Source organism: Thalassophryne amazonica, chromosome 1 (assembly GCF_902500255.1).
Source record: "Thalassophryne amazonica chromosome 1, fThaAma1.1, whole genome shotgun sequence".
Classification (NCBI taxonomy): domain Eukaryota; kingdom Metazoa; phylum Chordata; class Actinopteri; order Batrachoidiformes; family Batrachoididae; genus Thalassophryne; species Thalassophryne amazonica.
This window is the reverse complement of record NC_047103.1, coordinates 64,201,627-64,215,623: the sequence shown is the minus strand read 5'-3', so window position 1 is coordinate 64,215,623 and position 13,997 is coordinate 64,201,627. Positions and strand designations below refer to the sequence as shown.

Genomic DNA, 13,997 nt, shown 5'->3' with positions numbered 1-13,997 from the left:
TCCCTTGAGTCTTACTTTTTCATAAATCTTCCACCGCACTGTTGTTAACTTCTCGAAACACTGTGCTTTATCAAAATCTAATTTCCAGTACATCCAAAACAAAATGTGACATTTTTGAATGTTACAAAATACTGATGGATCATGAAATGAATCAGTAATTACAGTTCTACAATGGAAACTTACACCTGTACCTTTGTGCTCATCTAACATTTTGCATATACTTTCATTTGCTAGCATCATTTACAATGACACCCACCCAATATCTAGCAGGTGTGAGGTACCTTGTAGACCTATCTTCAAAAACGGATGTGTTTTGTGCAATTTTCAAAATGGGAATAAAACAAACAAACAACAAAAAAAAAAAAACAGTATTTTTTTTGCACTGCTAAATCTGACCACCATCATCAGATTTGGGTGCACAGGTCGCAACTCCTTAGCAACCTTGCAAACTACGCATTTCACATACTGCGCAGAACAGAAATGGACCCAATCTGATATCAGTGTTTTGTACAATATTGATGTCATTCACTTATCAGTTATCGGAGGGACAGGGCCAATCCACTTATCGATTTAAGCCCTTGCCACATCGCACATAGAAAATGAATGCATGATGGGTTAAAACCCTAATTACATACTCTTGTTTGTGTTGTGATGTGAAATTTAAGTTTGCTACACTTGCTGATGATTTTTACCTCCGCCAAGGAGGTTATGTTTTCGGTCGCGTCCATTTGTTTGTTGGTTGGTTGTCAGCAGGATTACTCAAAAAATCCTCAAGGATTTCAATGAATTTTTTTTTTTTTTTTTAAATCAGAGGTGTATCTTGGCCTAATTCAGAAGTCATTAAATTTTAGTAATGATCCGGAACACGATCCGGATCCAGTAATTTTTTTTAAGGATTCTTTATCATTGCAGGATAGAGCCAATTTCAACATTTTTGCATCTAACTTCATGAAGACGGGTCACAAAGGCTGAACAAAAATTAAGTTACGACAACAATAATTTAGCATTTGTTTCTCCTCATTGAATAAACTTATTAGAAAATAAAAAAACTTGTGTAGTTCATGCAGTTTCTCTTTATAAATACGTTTGCTGAAGATCTAAGGGTTTAACCCTCTGGGGCCAACGCCGTTGGATACGACGGCTGAGACCAAGCTTTACTAAATTATAAATAACTTTTTAATGATATGAGACAAACTTTTTTTTTTGCTGAAAAGTTAACTGTGGACTTTCGAGCCACTGTCCACCATCTTTGTACTCCTCATAGAAGCTGTGTGATGACGTGAGCAATGTGTGTCCAATCGGAATTGGTTCACTGTCACATGGTTTTCCAAAATCCAATCGTAGGGCAGATTCACCTCACATGACACACCAAAGATTGTTTTTATGAGTGATGTGTTACTAGTTTATAATAGTTTGGCTGTGTGTTTTTGAATAAATGTGTGTGGAAAATTATTTCTGTTTACTTTTTCCTTTCTTATTTCTGATTGTAAACCTTTATTACACTTATAAAACACAACTATAGCATATATATTTTGAAAGTACAGGTTGTCCTGAAAAAAAAAGAGACATAAAACTTGGTTGTGGGATGCAGGGAGAGCTGTTAACAGCAATAATGAAACATTTATGCCAGGCGAGTGAACTGTTCCAAAAATGCCCTCGACCCCAGAGGGTTAACCACTGAATCTGAAACATGACGTAATGCGTGAATGAACGTGGAATAAGTCTCTTTGCCAAAGGGTATTCCATGTGACGTCAGTGACCCTATGGCCTTGGTGGTTTGAGCTCTCTGAGTGCTTCTAGTTTTTTTTGTTAAGCTTTGGACAGAATCCTCTGGTTCAAGCATAAAGGTATTCACTGGTGTGAGACTGAACCACTGTGCACGCACTGCTGGATCTGCAAGAACATATACTATGGAGAAGTCAGGGCCTGGACTATATAAGGCCTAGTTCAAAAATAATGAAGCCAAAGTGTGACATAACCATCAAAATTTAAAAGTGGTCTTTTTTTGTGAAATGTTATCATTTTAGGTATGGTTATATATCAGAATTTCAATATTTGTATTGGTCTCGGTTCAGTCATTGCTAGAAATTATCAGTGCATATATACTATAATGTGCTAGAGTGTAACGCTTGTGACAACAGTTGGAGGTAACTTCTTTAGTCTGCAGAAGCCTGAAACAAAGTAATTCTGTCCACTAGTTCCTGGTATTATTGAACAAGTAATATAATTATTCTATTGAAGCAGAGTAGAAGATATAGCTAAGGTTTTGACACAAATAAATCAAGGACTTATTCTCAGCATTACACTTGCGACAGTTTTACCTTGCTTTAGAAACATGATGTTTTTTCTAAGAAATGACATTTCTACCTTTACAAAAATGTATTACTGTGTGTTAGTACGAAGCACAAACAAACAAACAAACTGACAAAATACAAGGTTATTTCTTTAGCATTCAACTTTAAATCATAATGCTAAATATCAATGTCACACAAAATTGATGAAAAATGTGCTATTTTGGGGGTAAATTTCGTGCATATCTCTGGAACCGTGCAGAATTTTTCCATGAAATTTTCAGTACCTGTCAAAGAGACTATAGGCAACTCACAGATAAATCTGGATGGTGCTAAGTAAAATAATGATTTGTTCATGACAAATGCAATGCAAATAAGCAGTTAGGCTGCATTATTTTTGAACTAGGCCATAACAACAGCATGAAAACAAGCTAGATTAATGTTTTTGGTGTGTACATCCATGAAAAGTTCCCAATGGGAAAGAGTGTCCAAACCTTTGACTGGCAGAGTACATAGCACTTCTGATTTGTCATTCTGGGTCAAGTGATTATGGGGCTAAATACCTTTACTTTTATTTTCTATCTGTACAAAGGTCTGAAATAAAATTTTAAAACTTTCTCTGGTTCCAAAATATCTGACATCATCTATGGTTATGAGGACTGTCATATACGAGGTCTGTCCAAAAAGTATCGGTCCTTTTTATTTTATTTTTTTAAAACTATATGGATTTCATTCATATGTTTTTACGTCAGACATGCTTGAACCCTCGTGCGCATGCGTGAGTTTGTCCACGCCTGTTGGTGACGTCATTCACCTGTGAGCACGCCTTGTGGGAGGTGTGGTCCCGCCCCCTCGTCGAAATTTCATTGTCTGGAAATGGCAGAATGAAAAGGACTTTTTTTCCATCAGATTTTTTTCAGAAGCTGTTAGAAACTGGCACCTGGAAACCATTCAAAAAATTTATCTGGCTTTCGGTGAAAATTTTGCGGGCTTCACAGAGAATAAGGACTGTTAACTCTCGCTTAAAGGGGTCCTTGGATATCGAATATATTCTGTAAGACACTTCCTAAGCCTGAATTTGTACGGGAACCTTGGTTGTCTGTAATTCTCACTTTTCCTGTTTCTCTCTTTTTTGTGTCCTTTGAGAATATTATATGTACTTTTTTTTATATACTCGTATACTTCTTTTTGAATACCACTATATTTGTAGGATAAGACCATGCTGTGGGGATTGTTGTGAAGTTGTTGGGGGAGGGGGGTGTACATAAATGGAAAAGAAAAGGGGGGAAAAGAACAAAAAGACTGCAATCTGTGACACAATGGGTTTGAATAACATAATGTTTAAAAACAAATATTTTATCAAAGTAGGCAGGTGATTAATTTGTTTTATGCATTCATCAAAGGCGAGGAAGTGTGCTAAAAATAAAACATAATTTAAAGGGGTGCTCTGTCATATTTTTTTCAAAACACAGAAGCATGCAGGTGCAATTGTTCTTATTTAATTTTTTTTTAATAGATTTAGACAGGTGAGTCACATTTTTTCCTCCAGCTCAGGAAACCAAACTGGCCAGCCCAGCTGTGAACCTGAAGCCCTGATACATACATAATTTTACAAGAAAAAAAAATAGCTTGGCAATAGCCAGGTTTTATAACCAGGCAGTCAAGGAAATCCATTGACCACATCACATATTGAGAATAGGTGATGGGGGTTTCCTAAACAGGTTGTAAATGCACATCCATTTTGGTTCCCAAATCTGTCCAATCCAGTCAATATAAACCAAAACCAACAAACAACACAATAATTGATAGCAACACGAATATATTTCTCCACATGGAAGAAAATAGCCTAATATATCAAGAACTGGTAGCACTGCGCTACCTGAAGTAGGGGGTAAAAAAAGGGGAAAAAAAAAAAAAAGGAAACCTTGACACAGCAGCATCTCACACTCTGCAAAGGGTCATCATACCTTGAACGTACCTTGAAATTATCAATACATGACACAAACATGTTATGGGATAAAACCTAACCAAACCCTAACTTATGGAAAAATTACCACGGTTACTTACTGATCTACGGGCTCCAAACTGGGTTAGTGTTTATAAAATAGGTAGCTGACATTTTTCAAGGGTAACATGTACTACAACTATAATCCTATAGTAATAAATTAAGCAAAGCTTGTAAAATGAGTTGGAATGATATGTGAGTCCAGAATGTTTTTAGAACCTTAGACCTCAACTATTTTTAGAAGAGGACTCAATCCTTTTATTTCCTGTTAATAATGTAATTTTTAAATGTTAATTTGCTACCATTTGTGAAATTTCATACTGTCTTCTAAGTTAACTATTTAAACAGTTCTTTTAGTCAGACAGGGAAGATTGTTTTACCTGCTTTACAGTTTCGGCTACTTCCTGTAGCCTTCCTCAGAAGCGTCACAAGATGGGGAAGTGACGTGTCTTGTAGGCTGCTACTTCTTGGTTTGACGTCTAAAAGAACTGTTTAATAATAATTACTTTGCTATATTAATGTATTTATAAATTGTTTAGATTCTTGTTAGCATATACACTATTATTATTCATTATTTTTACTTCTATTTTGCCATTTGATTTTTAAATGGACCACAATGGCAATGTGTTTTCACTTTCTTGTGTCATACATGTATTTTTTATATTTAAAATTATAATATGTACTTAGATGGAACTTATTAAATTAAAATCATGCACGCTTTTAATATAAAGATGATTTACCGCTCCCTGCTGGATGGTGTGTTAGTCCAGAATGTAATTAGCAACATTAGCTAATATTTGTGGTTTCTCCAAAAATATTTGTCCTATCAACATTCAATTTTGGCACCATTCATCCTTGACCCAAAATACATAAGCACACCAAACGACAAAGGTCCAGCTGTCCCCAGTCACACGCATGCAGAGCGTTTTGTTTTTCTGCATTTTGCTGCAAGCAGGTGCTTTAATTTTTACACACCCACAAAAGAGACGGTGGAGGAAGACTCAAAAGCAATACTCTTTTCACTCATGGTAACGACAACATGACACTTAACTAAACTGAAACCAATAACACTAACAACACTTTAAACAAAATGAACCACAATAACAATATTTAACCCTGAACCCCCATGTGCATTGCAGCACAATGTCCATTGTTTACTGGTTGGATAAAATTGCTAATGTCTACCAACTTTCCCTTTTCGCAGCGTTCATCCTTGACACAAAATACATAAGTATACCAAAAGGCAAATGTCAGCTCCCCCCAGCAGTGGCGCGCCAAGAAATTTTGTTGGGGGGGCTGAGGTAAAAGTTGGAGAGGCTCCACAAAATGTCGCTGAAATGAACAATATATAGTAAATTGCTTTATAAATACCAAGGTATATGTTTTAGTCACCCGTGCTCCTCTAAAATGTGGTATCAATGCACACACATCACTTAGAATGATTGCAAGTTCAGTAAACTTGCACAAAGGTACAAATAAAGATAGAGGTTTTAAGAGTGGCCGTAATAAATATTTAGGAAAGCTAAATTTTTGGAGTATGGAGTTAAATTGTCTCATTAATACTTGCAAATGCACAGAGGGTGAGTTACAAATATCCTTTGATTTGTACACATGCTTTGTGATCCACAAACACAAACTTCTGATTTGTAACGTGTGTGAGTTGTTACAAATAAATGTTTATTTGCAAAACTGAAAATTCTGTTTGTGAAGGGTGATTCAGCATTGGTGGATCACTGAACACACACATTCATCACTTTGCTCAGTTACACAATATTGAGACATTCTCAGTGCAAAACTGCATTTGAGATCCACAAATATGTCAGTCGCTATTCACATTATTGGCAGAATTATTGGAGGGCTGGGGGGGGGCTTGGATGATTATTGGGTGGGCTTAAGCCCCCCCCTTGGTGCCGCCACACAGTATGTGTGTGTGATCTAAGCCATACACGCACAGAAGACACGTGGCTGTTACAATATAGATTTTCAATATGTTCTGTACAGATAGCCACTTCGATTCAATTATTTAAGAACACTGCTTTTAAACTTTAAAAAATTCTGACCATATTATAATTTTTAACATTTTTCAGGGCTGTTTCGATTAAAAAAAAAAAAAAAAACAATCATATAACAGAAATGCATCTTCAGCTGCTTTTTTCTTAAACAAGATACACGAAGTCTTTTCAAAGCACTTCTGGACACCGTTGGAAAGCTTTTCATTCTTTGCTACGGCACGCGGGGGAATGCTAGTTTTCAACATTATAAACATTAGTTTGCTGATAAGAAGAAATGACGCAGACGGCCTCGAACTTTGAGTGATTTTTCCACCGACACACCGTGTATTATTTGGACTTTTTCTTTCTTTGTTAATGTTTGGTCTTAAATCTTCGTGTCCCTGGAGATATTAAGTAGCGCCCGTGGGTACAGACTACGTCCTGGCAAAAACACAAACGTGTGGCAGGAGCTAGGCGCGCGAGGAAGGTTCTACTAAGTGGAACGGTACAAAAAAATGTACTGTCATCTAATATACAACAATACTGCCGTGTTCGTTCACTATAACTAAGCCATGTTATTGTTAAAAGTGGGCTTACTTTATTACCTGTCACAGTCCGGTTTTTGCATTCGTCCCAAAATCTCACAAGCAGCGCGAGAAATCCTGTCTGCTGCGCGGGAAATCAAACAGGCCAGACATGATCTATCGAATGACCGATCACAGCGCTACCTCATACGTTGACAATAAGCACTTCGATTGTGCCGTTTTCTGTAACTCGGCCTGAATTGTAAAACGGAAGTCACGGAGCAGCATTTGATTGGTTCGTTATCGTTGGAGACAGTCGGCTAAAATATTAGTTAGAGAGACGTTCAAGTCGTTCAATGTTGTTTTTTTGCTAACCTTAAACCGCGGAACGTCCGCTGTAGTTGAAGCGGGTTAGTTTCATTCTGTAGTGAGGAGGAAGGTGTTACCGCAGTGTGCTTTCTTTCCCCGCCCACCCCGGAAAACTGAAGCGAGACGTCGTTATTTTTATTTTTTAAGGTGACGTGGAGTCGGAGCTTCTTCTTCATCCTCCTCCTTCTCTTCACTGGCTCTTGTACCTTAAAAGTACTCCATTCTCCAGGTCGTGCTCCTAACACGTCGGGATTTTTACAGCCGGGACATTTCCGAGATGTTTGGCTGTAAATGTTCGTTGTAGATTTGAGCTTCAGGTGTCAGCGGGAGGAGAAGGAGCCTGCCGGGCCTGGAGTCAGAGGAATCCGCTGGACCAACTGGTTTGGTCGGCTCAACACCACTGGAAGCACGCAACAGTAATACCTGTGTTATTATAACCACTTCTCTACTGGCTTTGTTGATTTACGATGCTTGCGTCAGTGAGTGAGAGTCTGGTCCATAAGTATTTGGACAGTGACACAGTTCAAGGTGTGATTGAAGTGTAGACTTTTATCTTAATTCAAACGGTTTAACAAAGTACTGCATTAGTTATTAAGCAGTTACAGCCATTACCCTTAATTCAGAGGATATAACAACTTGCACAACTTAAATTTAAGCCAAATCAGGATTTTTACAGCCAGTTTTCTTTACACGGGTCAGTGGATGGATGCATGAACGTTTCCAAGTCAATGAAGCTGTATCAAAGTTAATTTATGCTGATCATTATTAAATACAGCTTGGTAAAGAATGATGAATCTGTCTGCAATGGGCAGTTCACTAACAGACAGACTTCTGTGGCTGTAGTTGGAGAAACTATCACCACTCATAAAATGTGAATTTTAAACTGCAGTTTACGAGAAGGCACATGGGAGACTCAGTCCTAGATTTAATCTGTTGTATGAAAAATCCTTCCGTGCACCACTTTACTGTTGGTGGAAGAGACAAAAGTTGTGCAATGCATAGTTTCTCCAATCACTGCCACAGAATCCTTCTTCAGCTTCAAAGTTTTCATGGGCACCTTGGTGGCTTTCCTCACTAGTGTTCTAATTCCAAATTGCCCATGTTTTTATGAACTGCCCATTTCAAACATTTACTATACTGGTTTTATTTCTTAGTGATTGATGCCATAAATCATTTTAGTGAGTTGGAGTGATACTCTGGTTCCAGACAGCCTTGCTCACTGTGAAGAAGTCGTGCCACTCTGGATGGGTGAGTTCAGGGTTGACAGCCGTTCCTGGAGGAGGGTTGGCCACTTTGCCATTGATGTGAGCAAACAACCTGCTGCTGATGTGCTTCTTCACTGCCACCACAGTCAGCTTGGGCATGTAATCCTTGATCAGTGTACTTGATGCATTCCATGATCTGAAGGACCTCGTAGCTGACCACATTCTGCAGCTGTCTATCTCCCTATCCCATCTAGATAAACAATGATGTGAGAGGGAAGAGAACCACTGAATTTCATGTCATCATTCAATGCACCACTCAAGACCACTTTCAGACCATCCATAAACTCTTGACCTTTCTCCTGCAGCACACACTTTGAGTACCACCTACTGTTAAGACTGGCCACTAAAGCTCCAATCAACCTTTTTCCAGCAACAGGATCATGATAGTTGTCCATGCCCACAATCATCAGCTGCTTTAGAGGGATCAGTCCACCTCTGCATCCTTTGAGGTGGACTAGTTGTCTGCTTGATCAAGGTGGTTCCATGGTGTCATGTATGCAGCTAAGTGCAGCACCAGCACATGCTCCCAGACTTGACTTTACATGGAGTCCGAGGCATTCACTGATTTGGAAATGTTTCTAACCATGTTAATCTAACCATCCCTCACCTCATCTAAAGCAAACTGCCTGTAAATATGTTGATTTGTATTTGTATTAAAGGAAATTCTTATTCTTTTGTTCAATTACTCATGACCTCTGAAAATGGAGTTACTATGTATAAAAAATGGCTGTAATTCATGCATTTTTTCTTGAACCCTTTGAATAAAAGCTTAATGTTTTCAAACTTCAATTGCACTTGATTTCTCTTCAACTCCTCAGTGATGATGTCCAGAGGTGAAATCAAAGTCCAAATACTTATGGACCTGACTGCAGTTGTCCTTGCTCTGAAAACATTTAGCAATGGTTTGTAATTTTGTTTTTAATAAGTATGCATTGATCACAGCTGCTTATTTTTTGCTACAGTTTTCTTGGGGAAAAGGATTCCCTAAACAAGAACTTTATTTGTTTGTTATAAATGGTAGATAAATGCTGAATGGACTACATTTATATAGCGCTTTTCCAGCTGCACCAGAACCTCAAAGCGCTTTACAATTATGCTTTGCATTCACCCATTCACATAAACACACACCCACACCAATGTCAGGGTGCTGCCATGCAAGGCACTCACTACACACCAGGAGCAGCTAGGTTGAAGATTCAGAATAATCTGTCACAGGAGATTACTGACATGTTGTCAACTTCTTGAACACCTGCAGAGGTTCTGGTCTGAACCCAGTGTACTTTATAAACCAAATTTCAATGTGGTTAAATTTACTCAATTTTCAACAGATAGTAATTTTTCAAATTTTATGTGCAGTCACCAAAAGGAGAATATTCTGCACCCAAGCAAATTTTTCACTAATAGTCAGTCATTTTCTTGAGAGATGCATGTGCCAGGCCAGGTCAGGTTTAGGAGCAATACGCTGGTGTCATGCATTGTTACAGAACCATTTGGATGATGGCAGCCCCCTACCAGGACATATGTAATATGTCCGGGACAGGACATATGTAAATACATATGTCCTGGTAGTCAGGAGGTTAAACCAAAAAACATTGTAAAATTTAGAGCCTGAGTCACTGGTTAACATCCAAGTTCATAACCATACAGGTGAGACAGATGAACTAGCGGCCCTCATTTGTAACTGTTGCACACACACACAAATGTTGTGATTACATATAAAAATATAAAAACTAAGTAGATTGCAAAATACTTGCATAAGTTTGCAAACTGTGACACGTCGGGCAAACATTTTGGAGAATGATAAAATGTGAGTAGCAACATTATACATGTTTCTCCTGCTATGGTGTTGGGCTATCTATCGCATACCAGGTATCATGGTCAGTTTGGATATGTCAAAATACTGAAGAGGTCATGTTGCCTTATGCTGAAGAGGACATGCCCTTGAAATGGGTGTTCAACAGACAATGACCCCAAGCACACTAGTAAACGAGCAAAATCCTTGGTTCCAAACCAACAAAATTAATGCCTTGCAGATGGAAGAAATCATGAAAAACTGTGGTTATCAACTAAATGCTAGTTTAGAGATTTACAGGATTGCTAAAAAAGCATTTTGAACATCATAGTTTGAGTTTTATATCGTCAACAGCAGATGCTACTATTATTGTGAACACCCCCTTTTCTACTTTTTTACTAATAGCCCAATTTTATAGCCTAAGAGTGTGCATATCATGAATGCTGGTCTTGTTGGATTGTGACAATCTACTGAATCTATTGGTACCTTGTTTTCCATGTAACAATAAGAAATATACTCAAAACCCTGGATTAATCTTTTAGTCACATAGCACTACTATTATTCTGAACACTACTGTACTTATCCCAGGTTAACTGATGAACTGTCCGTCCTTTAAACAGGAGTTATGCTGTGTGGAGTAGGACACCGACCAGCCAGCTGCCAGAGGAGGACGGGTCTGCACTATGTCTTGGTTCTGTGTCTTGTCACGGGCTGGACAGTTGGCTATAAGCAGGGGACAATGTGGACTCTCTATGTCAACAAAGTGGGCCCTTATCATAACCCTCAGGAGACGTATCACTACTACACACTGCCTGTTTGCAGGCCGCAGAAGGTCAGTGTTTGATGAGTGCATTTGACGTTAATAATTTGCCATTACAGTTCTCTACCATATTCCTGGGAAACCTTAATGATTTTTATAGATCTCTAAACAAATATCTTTTGGCAATTTTGATAGCAGCAGCCAAAAAGGCAATTACAAGACGCTGGCTCCTTCCCGACCCCCCAACAATGTCTGTGTGGAATAAATATAGTTTATGTAATGGAATCATTACATTTTCAATTCAGCTTAAAAAGGGGACTTTTGTTAAGTTCTTGCACTAGCTGCCGGGGCGGAGGGTGCCCTCGGCTGATTTACCGCCGAGACTTGGAAAGTCCTGCCGGTGTCCGTGCCTGCTTGCTCCTACTTCGAGCCGTCTCGCTTCTGTTTCTGCCAGGACCCATCCCACGTTATCGCTTGCTGTCTACCGCCCATCCCAAATATATAATAAGCACTTTCTTAATGACTTTCCTCTCATTCTCCTCACTCACCTCTCCTCCTACATTATCAAGTAATATCATTTATCATTGGCACATAAATATTCATCTGGACAATTGAATAATCACTCTGCAAAGACTTTCTCCTCCTGTTTAGATAGCTTTGGCGTACACAACTTATCAACTTTCCCACCCACTAAAAAGGACCATTTTGGACTTGTTTGCTGCTCTGGATTAAACCCCTACTGACTGCACATCCCATAACACTCCCCTTCACGGACCACTGCTCATCACTTTTCAATATTAACCTCTCCCTATCCAAAACTGTCTCTCCCTCGCTCTATCTCATTTCGCAAATCAAGGATATTAACATTGGACAAATTCACATCTGACATCAACAGCCTGCTCCCACTGATCCTCACACCTCACCTACGACCTGGTAGTCATTACAATAGCCACCTTCACATACTCCTCACTCCCCATGCTCCTCTCAAAACCAGATCTGTCTCCTCCTGCTCTGCACCCTGGTTCACTCCCACTCTCCGTCATCTCAAAGCCAAAGGACGACGACTTGAAAGACTGTAAAAGAAAACTGGACTCATAATACACAAAGAAATGTACAATAACCACATCACTCTCTACAAGGAAACTATTTCCTCAGCTAAAACATCCTACTACTCTGGCCTCATCCACTCCAACCTCCGTAACTCCAGGATTCTATTCTCCCTTCTCTCCAACCTAACCAAACCCCCAGACCCCTTCCCCAACCACCTACATTCCCCTGATTTCTGTAATTCACTTATGCCTTTCTTCATCTCCAAGGGCACTTCTGTCCACCAACACCTGACGACCGGAGCTGCATTGTCTGGAGTGGACACCTCTTTTTCATTTCCAAACCCTATCACATCATTTTCTAGCTTTACCCTCCCCTCTGTCCAAGCCATTTCTGATCTAGTAATTCTCAAATCTAAAAACTCTACCTGTCCCCTCGACCCCCTCCCTACTGCTCTCGTCAGATCCTGTCTTTCCTCACTCGCCTCCTTCATCGCTAACATTGTTCACTCCTATCTGGAACTGTCCCCTCAACATTCAAAACTGCATCAATAACTCCCGTTCTGAAAAAACCTGGCTTGGACCCTAATAACTTTAACAACCTCCGCCCAATTTCTAATCTCCCCTTTGTTTCTAAAATTCTCAAAAAAAAAACTGTCGCCTCTCAACTCCACTCCCATCTCACAACTAACAATATCTATGAGCAATTTCAATCCAGTTTTCGCCCTCTCCACAGCACTGAAACTGCACTTCTGAAAATCACCAATGACGTTCTCATAGCTTCTGACTCTGGTTTACTCTCCATCCTCATCCTCCTTGATCTTACAGCAGCTTTTGACACCATCTCCCATAGCACTCTCCTCCACAGACTCCAGTCTGTTGGCATCTCTAACACTCCTTCTCCTGTTTCACTTCCTATCTCTCCAACCATACTCAGTTTGTTCATCTCAAATCTCACAAATCTGTCCCTTTCCTTGTCTCTGCCGGTGTGCCTCAGGGCTCTGTCCTGGGGCCCCTTCTCTTTATTATCTACATTCTCCCTCTTGGTTCCATCTTCCGGAAATACAATATTCACTTCCACTGTTACGCGGATGACACTCAGCTCTACCTCTCTACTACACCTTCTTCATCACTCCCTCCTCCCTCCCTCACCCTCTGTTTACAGGAACTCAACACCTGGTTCTCCTCCAACTTTCTCAAACTCAATAGCTCCAAAACTGAAGTCCTCCTTGTAGGCACGTCCTCCGCTTTCTCCAAATCCAACAGGTTTCCTATCCCTATCAATGACTCCACTGTCCTCCCTTCCCCTCAGGTCAAGAGTCTGGGTGTCATCCTCGACAGCACCCTTTCCTTTCACTCCCACATCATTAACATCACCTGCTCTGCCTACTTCCACCTCCGTAATATTGCTCGTCTCCGTCCTTCCCTCACTCCTCACACTACTGCCATCCTCGTCCACAGTCTTATCACCTCCCAGATCGACTACTGCAACTCTCTTCTCTTTGGCCTCCCCAACAAATCCCTCCAGAAACTGCAGCTCCTTCAAAACTCTGCAGCTCGGATCATCACCAGGACACCCACCACTCACCATATCACTCCCATTCTCCAACAACTCCACTGGCTCCCAATAAAACAACGGATTAACTTCAAAATTCTCATCACATTTGTTTCAGCTGCAGCTGTTTTTTAAAGTGCTTTATAAATAACCACCACCATAATCACCACTTACAAAGCTATCCATAACCTTGCTCCACAATACATCTCCGATCTCCTCCACATAGTTACTCCCTCTCCCTTTCTACGCTCCTCGTCCTCTCTCCAGCTCACTCTCCCCCCCTCCCGTCTCATTACCATGGGGGGCAGAGCCTTCAGCCACTCTGCTCCCCAGCTCTGGAATTCACTCCCACCTGACCTCCGCAACACTGATTCCCTTCCCCTCTTCAAATCCAGACTC

General features: G+C 40.0%; 2 protein-coding genes across 4 annotated transcripts in view; one reads left to right on the top strand and one right to left on the bottom strand.

The window, feature by feature from the left end:
• Positions 1–7,116, bottom strand: part of fen1 (flap structure-specific endonuclease 1) — a 37,869-nt gene extending 30,753 nt beyond the window's left edge. For 2 of the 3 annotated variants that reach the window (XM_034171172.1, XM_034171163.1), the window contains exon 1: positions 6,885–7,116. The gene's annotated coding sequence lies outside the window, so the exon portion shown is untranslated. The remainder of the gene's footprint in view (positions 1–6,884) is intronic. The other variant, XM_034171180.1, reaches the window with a different exon arrangement.
• Positions 7,117–7,142: 26 nt separating this feature from the next.
• tm9sf1 (transmembrane 9 superfamily member 1) overlaps positions 7,143–13,997 on the top strand; it is a 44,934-nt gene continuing 38,079 nt past the window's right edge. The window contains exons 1-2 of the mRNA XM_034171152.1: positions 7,143–7,596; positions 10,858–11,069. Of these exons, the coding sequence (XP_034027043.1) occupies positions 10,863–11,069 (207 nt within the window). The 5' untranslated portion in view covers positions 7,143–7,596; positions 10,858–10,862. The remainder of the gene's footprint in view (positions 7,597–10,857; positions 11,070–13,997) is intronic.